Genomic DNA, 20,336 nt, shown 5'->3' with positions numbered 1-20,336 from the left:
TGTCTCCCAGTGGAAAGATCTACTAACATGCCACAATAACTAGCTATAAGACAAATAACCTATTCTACTGGGAAAAAGATAGAACTAAGAATGTAATTTATAATGAGCTAAAGAAATTTTCTCAACGTGGCCCCTGAGGCAGAATTTTTTCGGGCCGTCTGGGACAAAACTCTCTAGCACTAACATCTTTCTGCAAGATACTCTCAATAACAACAAAGATGTATGTAACTTATTTAAGGTAGGGGTGCACAACCTGCGGCCCGCGGGCCAAATGCGGCCCTTCGACTACTGAAGTGCGGCCCGCATGACTTCTAAGAACAATAAAAAAATTTTAAAAATGGCAATTTTTAATCGCACTTATAAGTTATCACGTTTTGATACAATCAATTTCGACAGATTCTTTAGTAAATGTACGTTTAATGCGCTTTCTTTAAGCCGATTTTATCGTAAATATAAATGATTTTTCTTAAACAGTTATTTTCGCTTCACCGTGATTTCGAAAATCCCGAATTTTTATTACGATGCGAGTTTCAGATTGCCCATTTAAATAATAACTTTTTGGTGTACTTTATTTGTGACGATTTCATCTTAAATCTAAGTGATTTTTTATCTTTTTTTTTTTTGCAATTCTTTCTTTTTTTCCACAAGTTTTTTCGGCAGTTATTGCTATGCGTTCCCACGTATCATAAAAAATTCCAATTATTCTATTACGACATGCAAATTTTAAATCGTGCATTTGACACGCTTTATTCGTGCTGAGTTCAGCATAGATATAAGTAATTTTTTCCCCCAATTATTTCTATACTTTTCCACATGATTTTGACGATCCCGTTATTTAACTATGATGTTTACGACACGTGATTGTTAATAGCGCGATTAAATAATCGCTTTTAGATACGGCATTTCGGTGCAGTTTTATCGTAATTCCTAGTTATTTTTCCTTCGTTTTTTTTTTCCACAACGGATATGAGTTGGTAATGAATTGTGATTTGGTCAAAAACCAAATATTCGGCAAAAAAAGAAGGAAAAAAATCGACTGAGCGCCGTACACTTGGGGCCAAATAGCAAAATCTTTTAGCAGCATAGCAACACTGAAATTAAAATTTCAATGCTCAGAATAATATTTCCTGGAAAAACGTATTCATAAATTAACTCTAAAAAATAAGGCCAATCAAGAACGTTTTTGAAAATGTCGAAAAGCGAAACAGAGAACATAAAAATCAATCTTAATTTTTGAAAGATAATTTTAAAGCTGAACATCTCAGTTTTCCAATTACCAGAAAAAGCCAAGAAAAAAGAATTAAGTCAACAGAAATAATATTAAAAATTACTGCGTTATAATAAAAACGTCTAAAAAAGGTTTTTTTTATTTAAAGAAAATAAAAAGTTGGAAAAAACGTTCTTAATTTTTTAAATGAAAATCTTATGCTGAAAATCACAATTTAAATTTTTCTCATTGCCATAATTTTAGAAGAAAAACAATTGCTTTAAAATAAATTTTATTAGTAACTTTATTTAAAAAAAAAAATGCTGAGTCATAATAAAAATACCTAAAAAAGAAAAACAGAAAAAAACAAATTTTTCTTAGTTCCAAAAACAAAACTTTAATACCGAAAATCACACTTTTCTATGTTACTTGGTTATTTATATTACAGTTCAGGGAAAGAGTGATAATAAATTAATAGTATGAGACTTTCTGTTAAAATGATGGGTTATAATAAAAACAGCAAAAAATGGAAAAAAATACTTCTCTATTCTCAAAGTATTAAAAAACGACAAAATTGACTTATCTGATTATAATAAAAAAAATAATAATATCTATAAAAATTCAAAAATAAAAAAAGCTTGGAAAAATACATTTCTAAAAAATATTCTGCCGAATATTTGACTGATCATTCAACCAACTGAATTTTTCACAGAAGGGCTAAATACTCGTAACATCCCTAATTTAAATGCAATGTTATTGCTTGAGAAATTCATAAAATGGCGGAAAATGTGAATTTTTAAACTGCTCACTATTTGTAATTTAGATTTCAATTTTTTGTTGTTTAAGTGAGCTTCTTCGGTTAAAAAAAAAAGGAAAATTTTTACAATTTAAAAAAATTGAATAATTCATAAAATGAAATAATAAAGTACATTACAAAATAAGCATTAAATTTTATTTTCCTATTCTATCACAGTTTTGTTTTTATTTTAGGCTTTTGTTTAAAACCTATAAATTTTCTTCAATTAAAATATTTAATTTGAATTTATATTACTTAATTATGACTAAATTTTTTCCTACTTTTATTCCGTGGGCATTGCAGTTTTTTTTATTTATTAGAATTTACGAGACGTATCCAGAAAGTAAGTTTCCCTATTTTTTTTTAAAAAAAAGAGCGCATACTTTCAGAAACATATAATTTGGCAACAAGTACAGCAATGTTTCAGCTATTTTTGAACATAGCAACATAGAATTGAGACACTTGTCGTATCATGGGTTCAACTTTTGTATCCCTCTGTCGTAGAACTCTGCCGCCTGCGAATGGAACAGTAAGCGCTGACTGTTACTGTGAAACATTGCGGAAATTGCGACGTGCCATTCAAAACAAGAGGCATCTTACTGCAGGTGTTGTGCTCCTCCATGACAATGCTCTTTTACATACAGCTCGACGCACAGCAGCTGTTTTGACTAAATTTGGCTCGGAGTTGTTCGATCATCCACCCTACAGCCCTGATCTTGCTCCCAGCGATTTTCATGTTTTCTTGCACCTCAAGAAATTCCTATCTTCCGGTGAGCGTTTTGGCAAACGAAGAGCTGAAGACGTCTGTCACACGCTGGTTCCATTTACAGGCAGTAGAGTTCTACGACAGAGGGATACAAAAGTTGATCCCATGATACGACAAGTGTCTTTATTCTGGTGGGGGCTATGTTGAAAAATAGCTGAAACATTGCTGTACTTGTTGCCAATAAATATGTTCTTGAAAGTATGAGTTCTTTTTTTTAAAAAAAAATAGGGAAACTTACTTTCTGGATGTGCCTCGCAATTCTAAAATGAATTTTCGTACTGCATGACATGATAAAAAAAAAACATTTATTTTCTTCACTGTTTATTTATTTTGATAAATCTATTGTTCATATGATAAAAATAGCAATTTATTTTGTAAAAAAAATAAGTGTAAGTTTTTTTATTTTTGAATGAATTCTAAAAATGGAACACCTTTAATTTTTTGCAAATATATTATTAAGTTTATTGATAAAAAAAAATGGAACGCTAATGTTTAAATAAACATTACTACTATTGTCATTAACATGCATCAATACATGTGCGGCCCTTCATTAGCCAACCAGCTGTGCAAGTGGCCCTTCACTCAAAAAGGTTGTGCACCCCTAATTTAAGGTAACAAAAATGCTGTTTACAAAAGAAAAAACAATATATATATTTTTTTTTGATATCTAATATTGTGGGCAATATTCTCGCATTTTGTTTCAGTAAGGGAAAACACTAATTATTTCCTATATCGCATTTTGTATATCATCGTCACATCAAAAAAATTATGAAATTGGTAACAGTAATTACCAAAAAACAGATTGACAACGAAATCATGCATATTAGACTCTTTTACACGACTCAGATGCCTCTTTCATTTCCAAGATTTGGCAGTAACAATAAATAATTTTGTATATAAATATCAGGTTTTAAAAACTATGAGGAAATTAAAAGCAATAACTGCCAAAAATACAATCAAAGTGGATTCTGGGATCGGTGTAAATTGAACGCTTCGAAAAGTGATTATTTAAACACGTGATTCAAATTTTATGCATCAATTTCTGCAGAAAAGCAAATCAAAATTTTTTACTTCCCAAAAGAAAAATCTTTGTGCAAGAACTGTGCAACATTCTGCGATAATTTGACCATGATTTTGCCATGGGAACATGGCAAGGTAGTGAAAGGAGGAAAAAAAAAATTTGTAACATAACTATACTTACAGTCAGATCATGAGATTATGTTATACTTGCCAAATATTATTACCCACAGAATTGTTCATCTTTAGTAAAAAATTATGGTTTACCCATTTGCTTGTTATTATTAGCCAGTAAGATAAAAATGTAAAAAAAACCATGTTTTAAAATAAATAAATATATAAAACCCTAAAGAGTTTAGCAACATATAGTTTTTATGAATGTTTACAAATCAGACAACTATTCATCCCGACTTTGAATAAAAGCTACTAAATAACATATAGTTCTATCATTACAACAAAACTTATAGGAGAATATACTTATAACAAAAAAACTTCAAAAATGTTTTAAAGAAAAGCTTAATAATTTTTATTAACTTAATTCTATTAATATAAGAAAAAGAAGGCATCTTATTTAAAGAGTTATGCTTGACATCTGTGTCGTCATAAAGATTATTCAGTCGATTGTTATAGGAACAATTCCGTATCGAGATCTGCAGCAGAATAATGGCCAAGTCTTGGCAACTTTGGTGCAGTGGCCTGCACTAAACGAAAAAAAAAAAAAAACGTCACAGTGGCACAATTTGAAGGCTTTAACTTGTAGCTTTTCCCCCCCAGCAAACCTCGACATATTTATTTTAATTTGTAAGATTAAAATCCATTTGGTGCCTTGACGGTTGTTATTAACACAACAGATGATGATACGGAAATATTTCTATTGTTAATGTTCTGAAGAATTAATTCATAGAGTGGTAGTAAAAGTAACACTAAAATCATCAGTACTTTTATCTCAAATACTTTATTTATTTACAAAGAACATCAACAATAGCGATTGGTTGCTTCATTTCTCTACTATTTAAACCAGAATACAAAAGTAGTAGAATTAATGTTAGAGTGTGAAACTATTTAAACAGAATATAGTTTTAGATTCCGTCCAATCTTCTAAGCCAAACTATGTTGGATGATATTGATTATCGAATTGGATACCATTCATCGAAGATTTCTTTAAACTTCTTCCTCTCTACTTTAAAATCCTCGGGATGGAGTTCAACATAATGTCTGATAATAGCATCTCTTTCAACCCATTTATTATCTAGGTATTTTGTTACATAGTGACCAACAGCGAAACCTAGAATGCCCAAAAGAATATGCCTGTGAATACCAGCGTAGAGCGGTCGTCTTTGGTAGTAATTAGCACAAACTGGAGAGAGTGCAAACATACCAGAGAAGCCCAAATGATAGAAGTATTTTATTTCAAGACTTTCTCTGGCTGCAGGCATTTTAATTTAGTAATAAATATCCTGTTTATAACAATGAAAAGTTAGCTTCAAATTGGCAAAATTCTTTGTCGTGTTTTCCCTTCAAGATAAACAAAGGTTGCGGGTTACAGTGAAAGTGCTTAAACAGATTGTTTCATTATATAAAAAGTATTAAAAAAATTAGCAGATTGATTATTTCCCCAAAATAATATTTTTTAAATGAAATAAAAATATTTGTAAATAAATGGCGTAAACTAAACTCTAAATTGTAATACTGTATTATATTACTACATGTTTTATTGGCATCGGTTTTAAGCGGCGGAGAAGTATGATTTGTTTATTTATATCCCTGCACCATCGCACTATATGATTTATTGAAATTGTTTGACATTAATTGGTGTAATTTTAGCTTTAATTTTTTTTATTAGTGTGAAAATCATGTTTGTTAGTCGTAGTATACAAGCTGATCATAAAGACCTCATACATGATGTTGCATATGATTATTATGGAGAAAGATTAGCGACTTGCTCTAGTGATCAAACTGTTAAAGTGCGTTAACTTTCTTTAAGCTGTTATGAAAAACTTTTTACTTTCACTGACTAAGTATACTTTTCGTGCATAATTGAGTGTCAATATTAATTTACTTTGAAAAAAAATAACTTATTTAGTAAGCACATAAATTGGTACTAAACCCTTATTTTGAAAAGAAAATCAAGTTAATTTTAAATGGACCATAAATACGGAAGACTAAAAACTTCGTTATAAACAATCAATTTCTTCGCATTTATTCTCTATAATTATATAACTAGTATGTAATAGACGTGAAAAACACAATATCTAGCACTAAAAGTAATTATTTTTGTTTCCCTCGCTAATAAACTTTTTGTGCATAATTGAGTGTCAATATTAATTTACTTTGTAAAATTATAACTTATTTAGGAAGCGCATAGATTGGTACTAAACCTTTATTTACAGTAAAATTATGCTTTATAATCATTATTGTTCCCTTTGCTAATTAATTAACAGGATATTATAGTGGCCTATTTATGGCTAAACCATTTATAGCATTTTTTTTTTTTTACTATCCATTTATAGCATTAATTAGAGAGAATGACACCTGTGCATGCATCAGTAAAATGTAATAGAGTAGTTACGTATATTTATAAAAGGAAAAAGGACTAGTCACAAAATAATGCGCGATTGGTTTGGAGTCAAACTTATTGTAAATTTCTTCTGACTAACAAATATATATTTAATATGTAGTCTATATGTAACAAATATGTAGTCTATAACACTGTAGTGTTGCTGTTGGGCAGAAAAATTAAGCAATCACTGGGGATAATCAATATGTGGATTAAAACCAATGTTTTTAACATAGTAAATGAACATTTACTTCAACATTTAATAATTAAAGAAGTTTTTTTTTCTTTGAAGTATAAGTATGTTTCTTATCCTAATGTTACTAAGATTATAATCTGTTTCTTAAATTAGCATCAAATCCTCAATAAATATGACTACAAATATTTTCTTTTCTCTGTTAAGATTTGGGACAAAGGAGAAGATAAATTGTGGCATTGCACATCATCTTGGAAAGTAAGTTCAGTGGTTTTTTGTGTTAATTTAAAAAACAAGATTTTTAGTTACTCAAAAAAAAAAAAAAAAAAGCTTTATTTTGACATTTACTTTAATTTTAAATTTTGGTTTTAGATTTAGGTAATAAGTTTTTAAAGTTTGAACTTGTTTATAAATTAATTCTGTCACTTTTATCAACATATTGTACAGACACAAACAAGCTGGCAGAGGCGACAGAATGGGAGGTCGCTGCGACCTTCCAAAGATTATCCCTGTTCGACAAATTTTGCCTAGCTATTCGTAATTTTTATGAAATTTAAATTTCTCTCTTTTTTAGAAAAAACACGTCAAATTAGTCTTTATTCACCTTTTAAAAAGTGATGATAAAAATAAGTATGAATATCATATTACATATTTATTCCACTATTCTTTTATTTTAATCAATAAATCTAATCCTATCCTTGTACCTATTTCCGTGTACAAATGAGGCAGTTTCACCTAAAATTTCAGCAATTAGCTCATCTTAAAAAATCCCTGTTACATTTCTTTTATAAAAAGGAAAAATTTGAAAAGTGTAACAGTGAATAGGTAAATACAATTTGGTTAATCTTGTGTTGTCCAAAGTTGAAAAAAACTATCAATTGTAATTACTACAGAAACTTATCCTAAAGTTTAAAAATTAAAATTTCTTCGATTAAGAGACTACGTAGGTAACACTAAGTTGAACGTTTAACTTGTAGAAGTATTTTCATCTCTTTATATTTAATAAAAAGTTGTCATCTCACAGTCATATTTCATAAACTATTAGATGAAACAATATGAGATTTTGCACATTTCAAGAGAAATGAATCTGATATCAAGACGTAAAGGAGCATTCTGATGTTAGAATGTTATTGATGTGCATAATAAGCCCCTGAATTGAAGATTTCTTTTCTGTGCTGTGTTAAACTAAATTATATATTTATATATAGCTTTTAATTTTCTTTCTTTTTGTGTTTATTTATTACAATATATTGCAGTTACATACTCTTATGTCTCTAAATATTTTATTGTTAAAAAAAAAAACAAAAATTATCTCCTTTTAAAAATTTCTTAGTTTCAGAGTAATTAAATTTAAAAAATTTTACACAGAGAAAAAAAAATTATCGTCCTGGTAATATTTTGTTAAAAAAGGAAAAAGAAACATTATAGTTTTGGTAATGAAAACCACAATATACAGTATTATAACCATTTATTTGGTCTAAGGTATCACGATAAGGTACCAAATTTAAACAGGTCTTTCCAAATTTTATCATATATTATAAAACCATTTTTCATTATAAATTATACTAAAATTATTAAAGCACTTCGGTGAAAATTACTGAGCTTTCTTGCATTTCTATTGAGCCAGAAACACAGCAAAATTTTTAGTATTCTGTTAGTTTTGACCATATTTTATTCTTTTGTGGTTTTTTTTTTATATAATCCAGAAAGGTTAACAAAAAATTCATATTTTTTTACATCATTTGGCCAAAGCAATACCAACTATTCTTTTTGAAAAAAATTGGGGTTATTTTTACAAGGGGACTCAATATTTTGAATATTCTATTTTTATTCGGTATTAGACAGTATTTGCTGATCACCATATTACTTGTTATTCGATTTGTGGGATAGTAAAATAAATTGCCTACGTCTTCTTCTTATCTGTGAATAAATGTATAATTTTTTTCATTTATCAAGAAGTTCATCGATAGTTTTAAGTATTCACAAAAATAATTAAGCCTTAAATCAGTAATGTTGGTGGAAAAATTAGCTTAATGCGAAAATAGCAGCAACAGAATAATTTTTCGTTTTTTTACTGAAGTGAATTACATCCTTGTTTGCCTTATATATGCTTTATTCTACAAAGATAAAGGTTTTTTACCTTGCTTTTTCGATTATGACAAATAAATGTATTTTAAAAAATGTAAATAAATTTATATTCAATGTTCAGCAACGTTTGCTGAATTGAATATCTCATTGTTCATTTTTTGACGAATATATAACTGAAAGTGTTAAATGTTCAATTTATTTTTATGCATTAAGATTATTTCACTTTGATTAATAGCAAATCTATTTCCTTAGCAATTATTACATTTGATTTAAAAATTAGTTATATTCTTCTTTGTTTATACTATATTAGACAAATCATACTTATTTCTTAGCTGCTACTCTTTTTTAAGAATTTTTATTCAGAAGTGTTTTTTAAAAAATGCAACAATAACTGTAAGCTTAAATGCCTTATATTTCAACAGCACCTAAAATCACAGCAATGATTACCAGATATTTTTTATGTGTTGAAATAAATTAGGTTTTTATGATGACCATTTTAAACCAAATTTATTAAGTGAAGAAGAATAAGAATGATTGCCTTATTATTCGGCCCAATTAGAAATCTCTTGGCAAAATCGGAATGTTCCCCCTCTCAAAAATCAAATTTTGCTGTGCCCCTGAGTATTTACTATAATTCAAAAAAGTTTCATTTTGAAACTAATGTTTTATTATGGTCTTTAAATGTATTTAAAAACTATATTAACTGTTTGCTAAACTATTTGAAAACTATATTAACTGTGGTTATTACTGTTTGCCATAATTCTAAGAGGTTTCATTTTAAAATTAATGCTTTTTTTTATATATAGTTTTTAAATACTATTTATGAGCTATATTATTTTTTTCTATCATAATTTTTAAAGAATTTTTTATTGAAATTAAAAGTTTTTTCAAAATTCAGAAATTAATATTACTGACACTTTAATAAATAATGTAAATCTAAGATAGTGCAAAGATGCATGTTTCTGTACTTGCGCGAGGTCTAATCAGTTGTTTTGGATAAAAATAACCGGATTATCCCTAATACATTCAAGACTTTTTATAATCTTATGTTGGATTTTTTTTATTTTGATGTCGACAAATTTATTTCTCTATTTGATATTTTTTTCTTCTACTGGTTTGTTTTTGTTTAGATTGTTTTTTCTTAATCTGGTTATATATGTTTTTAGACTCACAGTGGCTCAGTATGGAAAGTTACTTGGGCACATCCAGAATTTGGGCAAATAATTGCTACTTGCTCATTCGATAGAACTGTTGCAGTGTGGGAAGAATTAGGTAAAATATACATTTGTATCCTAAATCTTTACCTTGTTTATTAAAAGAATATATCTTTTAGTAAACAAGCTTAATTTTTAGTCTGAAATTTAAGTCTGCATATCACGAAAGGAAGATTCAGTCAAACTTTGACATCAGAGAGTAAAAATGGAAACAATATTTTTTTTTGTCATTTTTAAGTTAATATTGCTTTTATTTACTTGGAAAAAAAAAGAAAAAAAAACAGAAAAATGCTTTAAGATTTTTTTTAAACTAAAATTTCAGAAAATCTTTTTTATTTTTATTATTATTTTCTTAAGGTAAATATTTAAATTTTCCTTGTGGTACCTAAATTCAGCATATCAAGGGTAAACTTAATAATATTCCTCTCATTAGTAAAATAAAACTTAAAACTTTTGCTTTTTCTGTTATTTAAATGATTTGATTTTTTTTCTTCTCGCATTTGACAAATCATTTATTAAAAATTAACTCAATAAAATTTTTTGTCATTCTTTTCTGCAATTTGTAGCTTTTTTTTGTTGTAATTTAATATTAAATGTATATTTCAATAAATTATTGTTGTTAGAAGCATTTTTTCTTTTCTTCTTTCATGTATTGCAGTTGTGTCAACCTCCAGATTTGATATTTTTTTGTTTGTCAATATAAATATATTTTAATATTTATTACATGACCTCAATTATCAATAACTACTCTATAGAACTTGATATGAATATTTAGAATTCTATGTAAATATTGAGCCGAAGCACACTCAAAATTGTTTTTCTTTCTCTAAAAAGAAAAGAGAATGTGTGTGTGAGAGAGAGAGAACTAAAAAAAAAAAAAAAATTCTAATGCAATAAATCTATTATAATTTTTGGATAATAATTTTTATTTTTAACAAAATAACCATGGATAATCTGTTTTAATATAAAGTTATACAATTTGTTCAGTGTACCCACACCCTTAATAACTTTTGATCCAAATGATTGGATTTTCTCATATGAAGACTCATTTATAATTGTTAGGGGGCTTAGCTTTGAATATGCAAAGTAATTGATGCAAGCAATATCTTATTCTGAAATATTCGGTCATCTTATTCTGAAGTAGTAACAAAATCAGACACAAAATAATCTCTTTGAAACATACAATTTGTTTGACAGATTTAGAATATTGACCCTCAAGATATGAGAGGGGGGGGGGATATATTACATATAGTTTAGGCAGGAGAGTGATAAGAAGTCGTAATTTTTAATGTTGATTTCATTCTTTAATTACTTTCCAATATCTTTAGAACTTTTAAAGCAAATTTAAAACTTTTCACACATTTTTGAAACTTGTTTAAAAGATATCTCTATGAAAAAATAATGTTTTGTAATTTATTAGTTTTTGTTAGATTTACAAAAAGTTAAGGATAAAAAAACCTTTAAATTGTAAAGAATACACAGATTTTTATACTAATTTAAGCTACAAAATTCAGAATTATAGGAAATCAGTGGAATAATTCTTAAGAAATAAAACTTTAAAAAATACATTTTTTTTGAGATAGCAAAATACATAAAAAGTTAATCTCTCTTTTTTTTTCTAATTTATTTGTACAAATTTGTAGGAAATTATATTTTACTACAAATATTGAATCATAACAACTTACGAAACTAAATTGTTACAATCTAATTTTTGAAAAAGGTTAACTAGATTAGTAACGTCTAAAAAAGAAATTTTTGATGTTTTTTTCTATTTCTTGTTTTCGTTAATATTTTGTTCAGTTGCCAAGTTAAAAGTTTGCATGGACCATAGTTTTTGCATTCCTGATATTGATACAATGAGTTAAATAGATTTAAAGGAGGGAAAAATTAGTATTTTTTTTGTGACAGTATAATAATGATAATCAGTATAACTTGCCCATTAAAAGAAAAAGATCTTTTTTGTTGAGTTTTATTGAGATAGCTTTAACTTTATGGATATTTTGAATATATTTCAATCAAAATGATTAAGAAAATGGGGTATAAAAGTCCTTTATTATTGAGAATTGGTTATTGTAATAATCCGTAAACTAATTCTTGTACTTTTTCTATGTTTTTTCTTTAAATAATAATGTATTACTGATTGTTGACTTGGTCATTTTCATTTAGTAGCCTGTGGCCGATCGACTCTAATAACTTTGTACTCACTTTTTTCTTAAACCTAATTAGTTGGTGACTCATATCAATAGATTCTTTTAATTTAATAGCCACTCTTTTTGTAAACTTTTTTTTTTGCTTGTATTAAATTATATTTTTGAAGAAAAAATTATATTTAAGATAATCTATGATTATAAAGAGTTAATTCAACAATAACAAAATTTAATCAAATATGCTGACTTTGGAGGATAAAAATATTGGGGGGGGGGATTCAATGTAGACATTACAACTTTGAAACACGTGAATTGTTAAAGAACTCTCCTTTTTGGTGAATTTTTCCACCACAAATTGATGGATTCTGAAGGATCAAAATTTTGAATGGAGACAATGGACATTTTAATGACAATTTTGCTTTCCAGAGTGTCTTTCTGAATTGATGTATTTTTATCATTAAACAGTTTAAAAAAAATGCTAAACATTGACTGACTGTTTATTTAAGTGGCCACTTCTGTTTGCTCGCCACGTGGCGAGTGGTTATTTTCAGGTCTAACTGGTTGGTATTATAGCCATCTTATTCTTATCAAAATTTTCAGAAAAAAAAAATTAAAGCTCAGAAACATGTATATTATCTGCAATTTCAAAGTTGAAGGGTTTGTACTCCTCAGTTTCAAAGTATTAATTAGTAAACTTTATTCAATAAAAAAATTTTAAAAAATATGCTGAGATTTTCACAAAACTTTCAACTAATCAAATTTATAAATTTGTCATTAGGTCCTGAAGGATCAGTTGGTGAGAAGTCTCAATCACAATGGGTAAAGAAAATTAGTTTAGTAGACAGTAGAACACCTGTTACTGATGTCAAATTTGCACCAAAGCATCTTGGATTACAACTAGCCACCTGCTCAGCTGACGGGGTTGTACGTGTTTATGAAGCACCAGATATTATGAATTTGAGCCAGTGGTCATTACATCATGAAATTCCTTGTAAAAATGCCTGTAGTTGTATATCATGGAATCTTAGCAGGTAAAAATATACTTTTGCCAACATTTTATGAAATTTAATTAACTAGGCAATTGCGACGGATTTGTAAAAGAACCTTTTTATGTTTTTTTAAATGTAATTTACAAGTATAAAAATTAATTATTCATTTACAGGTTGTTATTTTCTTTTAATTTACCGCTCAAGTGTATTATATTTGTTTTTGTATACCTTAGTAATTTGTTTTTAAATTTGTTGTAATATTTTGTTTTTTTTAGTAGTTACAAAGGCGCTAATTATAATTATATATCTTAGGCTTTGTTTTTTTAATTAAGCATGGTTATTGCCAACCATACACTAACTTTCTATAGTTTCTAGTGACTGCTAAAAAGTTTTATACTTGTTTTTATATTCCTTAAATTCTAAGTGTATCATAATAAATATACATATACTAATCAGGAGTTTAGTCTTCAATGTAACACAAAAACGAAAAGTAATTTAATTTGTTTTTTGAAATAAACATGGTAATGCCAACTGTTTACAAACTTTATTATGATTATTTTTCATTAAAAAGAGTTTTTTGCATCTCAAATAATTGTTGAAATCTGCAAATCTATGTCATTTTCAGACTCAAATTTGTTTGTTTCTTTTCGTTTTTCTTTCTATTTTTTTTAACATAGCGCCAAAAGATAAAGATAAATTTTTTGCCTACAAAGGTCGGAACAAATGACATTACATGTTGCGTAGTTTTTTTGGCAATTTCATAGAATTCTTTTCTAATGTCATTCCAAAAGCGAATAATATCAACTTGTCTAAATTTTACTATGACTTTATTTTTTTTTATTTAAAGAAAATTCTTCTCCTTAGCCAAAGAATGTAGACTCATGTGTGACCTAATGAGTCTCGATTAATGTTTTTGAAGCATATGACTTCTACAAAATTTAATAAAATATTCTTTTATATTTATTTTTACAAGAAAATTGCCCTTAATAATTTGATATTTTTAAAAAATTAAAAATTTTGAGCTTTAACTTAGCAAATAGTGATCACTTGTGGAACTCTTTAAAATGTTCTAAGTACCGGAACCCTAAGGTTCCATTGAACCCATGTTGACTTCTACTCCAAACAAATATCATGCATTTTTTTGAAAAAATAATTCTCTAAATTGCAGCTTTCTAGAATCATTTTCAAATTTAAACTTTTGTTGTTAAATAAAGTCATTTTAAGATACCTTAATTGACAAATTATTTTGTAGCATGAGTTTTAAACCTCACTTAGCTTTAGCCTAATGGTCTATTTTCAAAATAATATTGTTTATTAAATATTTCTTATTTTATGAAATGTAACTGAAATATGTGCCTTTGAACAGAGTAAAACTAATGGATAAATAAGTAATCATAATGCTCAAATGGTAGAGGAGACAAACTTTCCATTTTTTAACTTTGCAAAAAAATGTATGCACAATTTTTAATACATTCTCATCATTATTTTTTTAGATTTATTGTAAGAGAAATATCTGTACATTTAATAGACAAATGTGTAGCATCTATGCATATATATAATAGATTAATAAAAAGTCATACAGGAATAAGATGTTGATAACTTAAAATTCTTGAAAAATGTTTTTTTAAAAAAAAAAAACTCGTTAATAAACTTTCAAAAATGGCTTTAAAATGAAAAATCAAATTATTTAAATTTTTGCTCCTATTTAAATGTAAGCTATATTTATTTAAAAAAAAATTTTTGATGATTTTTTAAATTAAAAGAATGTCTTTAATTTGAAAGTAAAAGCCAATTCTTATATCTTGAATAACTCTGATTAGTATGAACACTTGTTATTGGAACTTATTTAAAATGCATGATTCAATGCAAAATGTAAGAATTACCTAGGAAACCATGTCCTGAAATGTTATCTAATGCTGCTAAGTGCACTTTCTTATTATGGACATGTTGTTTGTGTACTTTTAAACTTGCACTTTTGTTTTTCTAAAATATTTTAATTTCATATTAATTTTATATTACTATTAGTTACTGTCGAGAGTTCCATTGAAATATGCTCAGAAATGTTGTTTTATCGTAATTTAATAATTAGGTGTGTTCGTCCAGTTAGCCGCCAAATCATTAAATTACAATAAAACTGTACCTATTTGAAAGCAGTTTTTGACAATAATTAATAGAAAATAAAAAAATTAAGATAATTTGGATAAATAAAAGTATCTGATGTTCAAAGGCACATGATGTAACATTTCATCATACGAATGTGCCCTTACTGGCATATGATAACATTTCCGGTCATGGTTTCCTAGTCAATTTTTAATTCTTACGATGTGCTCTACAACCCTTAGAAGTTTGTCGCAACATTTACGTGACACCCTGTATATACAGTAGAACCTCAATTTAACAACCTTCGTGGGACTGGTCACAAATGTTGTTAAAAGCAGGAAGTCGCAATGTCGGAGGTATGGAAATGTAACTTATGTAAATTAGCATAATAATACACATTTAACTTCTAATTTACTGTGTAAACTAAAAAACAAACTAAAATATTTTAAAAGTTCAATATAATGTAGTATTTCAACAAAATATTTAAAACTTACAGTTTAAACTAAAAAAAACTTAAACGAAAAGTTTTAATGTTTTTGAAGCAACATGGATTTTTAGAGTGACCGATAATGATTGGCGTAAGTTTTTCACTTCCATCAGAGTTGCAATATCGAGATTACCCTTACCCTGGACAATTTTCCCTCATGACATTGTTCTCCTTTCATGGTGTATGTCTTACTGGAAAAATATTGAATTATACATTATCGTTAAAAATGTCCCTTGCAAAATAATTTTGTACTAATGTTGCCAAAGTCTTACTTTTCCACTCTTCAATAGCTGTTTCATTCACACTTGCAGATTCACCCCATATTGCCAAATTATTCCTTTTTTTTAAACCTGCCAATCCAGCCATTAGATGCAGTAAAACCTTCCATATTCAGACGGGTTGTGATTTCCAGAGTCTTTTCTTTTAAAATTGATCCGTTAATTGGTAGTAACAAGAAGTTTTTTTGTTATCAAACTCAACAGGCAAGAAAAAAAAAAGAAAAATAGAAAACATGGAATGTATCACTCTTTGTGTGGTAAAAAGATAACTAAACACACCAGTGTTTCTTGGTAGTAGTTAGGGAATTCACTTTTAATACTGGACTTATTTCACATTATTGATATAAGAACTAAAATGGGACCAGGCTGAAATGACGCTAAAAGCTGGAAGTTTTTATTCTTGGGAATCGTTAAATCTAGCTTCTACTGCATATATAAAATTTATTCGCATTCAGAATGCATTTGAAATAAAAAGAAAAGTATCAAATAAAATTGATAGAAAATAACGAAAGGAATTAAATAAAAAACTAAAATAAAAAAGGACTGAAAAATTATAAAGAATGAACTATAAAAGAAAAACTGGCCAAAAATGCAAATATGAATTTATCATCAAGATTCTAGTCTTGGCTTATAAAACATATCTGAAATTGTGAAATTTAAAAATGCTAATATTTAAATTTCGTATTTTATTTTAAAATAACAGTATTACTTACAAAAACGAACCGTGTTAATAACATTAAAAGTTTATTTAAGTTTTTTTTATTTTTTTATGAAATAAATATTAATCATTCTTAGTAGAGGTTTGATGAAATGTGTGTGCACATTTCACAAACAAGTACTTCATGCTGTATTAGGCCTTTAACATAAAAAATACTGAAGCGATCCAAAACAGTAATAATATAGTATATGTTTATGAAAAATAAAAAAAGAATATTTACAATAATAAGAAAATTTTTTTTTCTCTCTAATCTTCTTTTTTTTAGAATGCATGCTCCTATGATAGCTGTGGGAAGTGATGAACCTTCACAAACAGGAGGAGACAAAGTAATTATATTTGAATATAATGAAAACACCAGACGATGGCCTCGAATAGATACACTGCCCATCAAAGAAGCTGTTTATGATCTCGCTTTTGCCCCGAATTTAGGAAGATCTTACAATTTGTTGGCAGTAGCTACAAAAAATCTTCAGATCTTCATCATTAGATCTCTTCCGTTAGTATACTTGAATTAATTTTGTGGGTTTTTGTCATTTTTATTCTTTTGATATCGTGATAACATATATATTTTATTTTATAGTGATCAAAATATTGGTGGCATACCAGAAGGAACTTCAAAGTATGAAATAAGACAAGCGGGCCAGTTCGATAATCACAATTCCCAAGTAATTTTTTATTTTTCATTTAGAGTGTTTTTTTGTTTTGTTCTAATTTAATTTTTTTAAAGTAATTTATGTAAACTATTTTCATGGCAGTCATTTTTTTGTGGCAACCAATTGAGTGTTTAGGATGCCTAAATACATTTCTTCTTCTGCTATATATAATAAAGTTCATTAACCAAAATCTAGCCGTTTAACTATTATTAGCACTATTTATAAATATTATTTTATTGAGAAATTAAATTAGTGCTGCAATTTAATATCAAGAAATACATTAAACGAAATACAATTATATTTAAATTATTTGTATAAAAAAAACACCTTGCAAAAACTTCTTGTTGTGGGGCAGATTTCCTGCCAGTTGACTACGGTGACATTATTGAAAGGAAAATTTAACTAGTATATAAAGTTTGCTTGAATTTACAAATGTATTTTTGTGTACTTGTTTGAAAAAAATCACTTTTAAGAAACTAAGGTTATTAATTGTTTCATTTTTTTAAAACTGAATAAGATCATAAATTTTGCATGTTTATATAATCTCTTAGTATCAAGGAACTACAAATTAGAACATTTATATGCTTCAAGTATTAAAACATTATTAAGTGTCATATAAATAAGAATTATGTAATTTTTTTAAAATTTGAATTAAAATTTTTTTAAAATTTTTTTTTCTTGATAATTGCAAAGAAAGCACCAAATACTAGTTATTATTTCAGAGATATAAAATTACTACCTGTTAAACATGATAAAATTACTACCTATGCATAAAATTACTGCCTGCTCATAAGAAATTATTTTAACACTTAGAAGGGCTGTGGTTTTCAACGCTAACCACAAAGTAAGCAAAATTATCTAAAAATTCATTTAATTAAATTGTTCTACTTGAGTCAAACTAAAATAAATTTGTCTATTCTGGTGTTTTATTTTTTTAAAAAAAATTCTGACCTTCAAAGAGTTTAAATTTCTCATTGTGAAGTTGAGTAGAAATAATCTCTATAACTTAATCTTTGTTGTGCATAAAACTTAAAATGTGTCCAATAATTATGTTCATTTTAGGTGTGGCGTGTTAGCTGGAATATTACTGGTACAATTCTTGCTTCATCTGGTGATGATGGCTGTGTTAGATTATGGAAAGGTTCTTATTCACTAGCTATTGTTTTTTTATTGACTTAACTCTAGTTGTTGTCATAAATAGTTTATATTATGTGTTTTTTTTTCTTATATACTTGAAATGTGTCATGTACTTTATTTATATTTCCTAATAGTTTGATTGGAAGCAGTCACACTGATGGTTTAATCAACTCTGGTTTCTAGTTTTTATTTAATTTAACATTATGAATCCATATTACATGAGATTACGTCTTATGACTTTTTAATGGGGTAAAAAATGAACTAAAATTTTGTGCAAATTTGGAAAGCTCAGGAACACAATTAACTTCACAACAAGAAAAAAATTTACTTTTTTATTTCTTCATTTTCTCTAAGTTTATAAATTGTACGGATAATATACTGAACTAATTTTCTGACTTTTAAAGATATAGAACAGCTACAGTAACTTATAAAGAACATGTGACTCACAATATGAAAAAACTTCTAACTTTCTTGGAAATATGAGATTTACTAATGCACATAGTTTTATTGCTAATGATTTCTTTGTTGCTGAAAATTTAAATGATAGTTTGGTAATTTTTTGTCAATAACAATTTATCATAGTAAATTATTATTACTATTTTTTTTTTAAAATAAAGAGAGATTTATTTGAAATTCTTGATTTGGAGTTCAAATAATATGAACAAAGTTATTGGTACTTTTATTTTAATTGCAATGCTTTTGTTTTTTACACTTTTGACTAATTTGTTTTTTGATTATTATTTTGAAGAACTGAATAATGTTATAAATACTAAATATACAAATTAGCATAAGTTTTTTAAAATTTACTTTTACCACCAATTTTTTTTCTTCTGAAAACCTTCAGAAAAAAAGGTTAGTCAGTCAATTGTGTCAATATATTAAGTTAGACTCCATATATACGTCAATAATAGAACACAGAGCTATTTATTTTAAAAAATGGTTTTCCATGGTTAAGCACAAGGTATGTGTGTGTGGGGGTGGGTGGTCTCAAAGAATATCAATGCATTGAAGCCCAGTACAAAATCAAGTCGTATTATAAAATATTTTTTTATACTGAAAAATATTGTTTGTCATTTTAAACTTGCATTTTTGAAAATTCAACATTCCTTAATACACTTAGCTTTGCCCCCTTTTTTTTCTATATTAGTGTAATTAATTAGTCAAATTTGTAACACATTTACAATTTTATATTATACATTAATTCATTTAATAAATATTCTACCCTTTTTTTATTTTCTTATGAATATTGCATCTGCCACCAAACATCAAGGAATGAAACAATATGTGCTAATCGAAATATGCTAGAAATTTAGGCTAAGTACCAAATTTCAAAATAAATAAGTAAAACTAAATTTTGTTTTTAGCTAATTTTAATGAAAAATGGAAGTGTATCGCCACAATGAAAGGTGATGGTACAACAGAATCAACAGAAAAACAATCAGCAAATGAGCCAGAAACACCTGCAAAGACGGATACTAATAATCATCCGACTACTAGATATTATAAATTGGGACAAGTTAGTCATCTGAAGCAGGAACCCTGGCATTAATAATTAGTTTTTGATTATCAAGAAGACTAAATATTTAATTGTATTTTGTATGTAAATTTTGTTGCAGTTTGTTTATTTATCATAATGATAAAATATTTGAAAATAAATTTTTGATTTCTTTTGTATCCACTCTCTATTTATTTGGCAGAAATATTTATAGAAGTAAAGAAATTGAAGTAAATAATAATTATTAAAAACTAATCGACTAATGGAAGAAGCTAATTAGAAAAAAACTAATATCAAATAGTTTTTTTTAAATATGTATATTTTTAAAAACTTTTTTGTGAATTTTGTAATGTTTTTCATAGTAGTTTTTTGTACTGTACTTTTCTGCTATTTAAACTTTTTTTAATATATTTGTGACTTTTTTTAAAATTAATTTTGCCTTTTATTCACATTTGAAAAATTCCTTTAAAATTTACAAGCCTTTGCATTTTTAA

The 20,336-nt window shown here is 27.0% G+C and overlaps 2 protein-coding genes across 2 annotated transcripts; one reads left to right on the top strand and one right to left on the bottom strand.

Moving 5' to 3' along the window:
• Window positions 1-4,913: 4,913 nt before the first annotated feature.
• LOC107454402 (NADH dehydrogenase (ubiquinone) B14.5 B subunit) lies at window positions 4,914-5,222 on the bottom strand. Its single transcript, XM_016071597.3, has one exon. The coding sequence runs from the start codon at window positions 5,220-5,222 to the stop codon at window positions 4,914-4,916; it is 309 nt and encodes a 102-aa protein (XP_015927083.1).
• A 277-nt stretch (window positions 5,223-5,499) lies between these two features.
• LOC107454401 (nuclear pore complex protein Nup44A) lies at window positions 5,500-20,021 on the top strand. The gene is made up of 8 exons (XM_016071595.3): window positions 5,500-5,750; window positions 6,744-6,794; window positions 9,791-9,896; window positions 12,764-13,016; window positions 16,823-17,053; window positions 17,138-17,222; window positions 18,273-18,351; window positions 19,712-20,021. Exons 1-8 carry the CDS (start codon window positions 5,640-5,642, stop codon window positions 19,894-19,896), a joined length of 1,101 nt encoding a protein of 366 aa, XP_015927081.1. The 5' UTR covers window positions 5,500-5,639; the 3' UTR covers window positions 19,897-20,021.
• The last annotated feature ends 315 nt before the right edge of the window (window positions 20,022-20,336 follow it).

Source organism: Parasteatoda tepidariorum, chromosome 3, assembly GCF_043381705.1.
Source record: "Parasteatoda tepidariorum isolate YZ-2023 chromosome 3, CAS_Ptep_4.0, whole genome shotgun sequence".
Classification (NCBI taxonomy): domain Eukaryota; kingdom Metazoa; phylum Arthropoda; class Arachnida; order Araneae; family Theridiidae; genus Parasteatoda; species Parasteatoda tepidariorum.
Note: the sequence above shows the minus strand (reverse complement) of the source record. Positions and strands in the feature narration are given on the sequence as shown.

Excerpts from the sequence above, each read along its gene's own strand:
- LOC107454402 (XM_016071597.3), bottom strand. The coding sequence starts at position 5,222 with ATGCCTGCAGCCAGAGAAAGTCTTGAAATAAAATACTTCTATCATTTG.
- LOC107454401 (XM_016071595.3), top strand. The coding sequence starts at position 5,640 with ATGTTTGTTAGTCGTAGTATACAAGCTGATCATAAAGACCTCATACAT. Across the intron at positions 17,054-17,137 it reads TTCATCATTAGATCTCTTCC|TGATCAAAATATTGGTGGCA; the intron begins GTTAGTATACTT and ends TTTATTTTATAG. Across the intron at positions 18,352-19,711 it reads CTGTGTTAGATTATGGAAAG|CTAATTTTAATGAAAAATGG; the intron begins GTTCTTATTCAC and ends TTTTGTTTTTAG.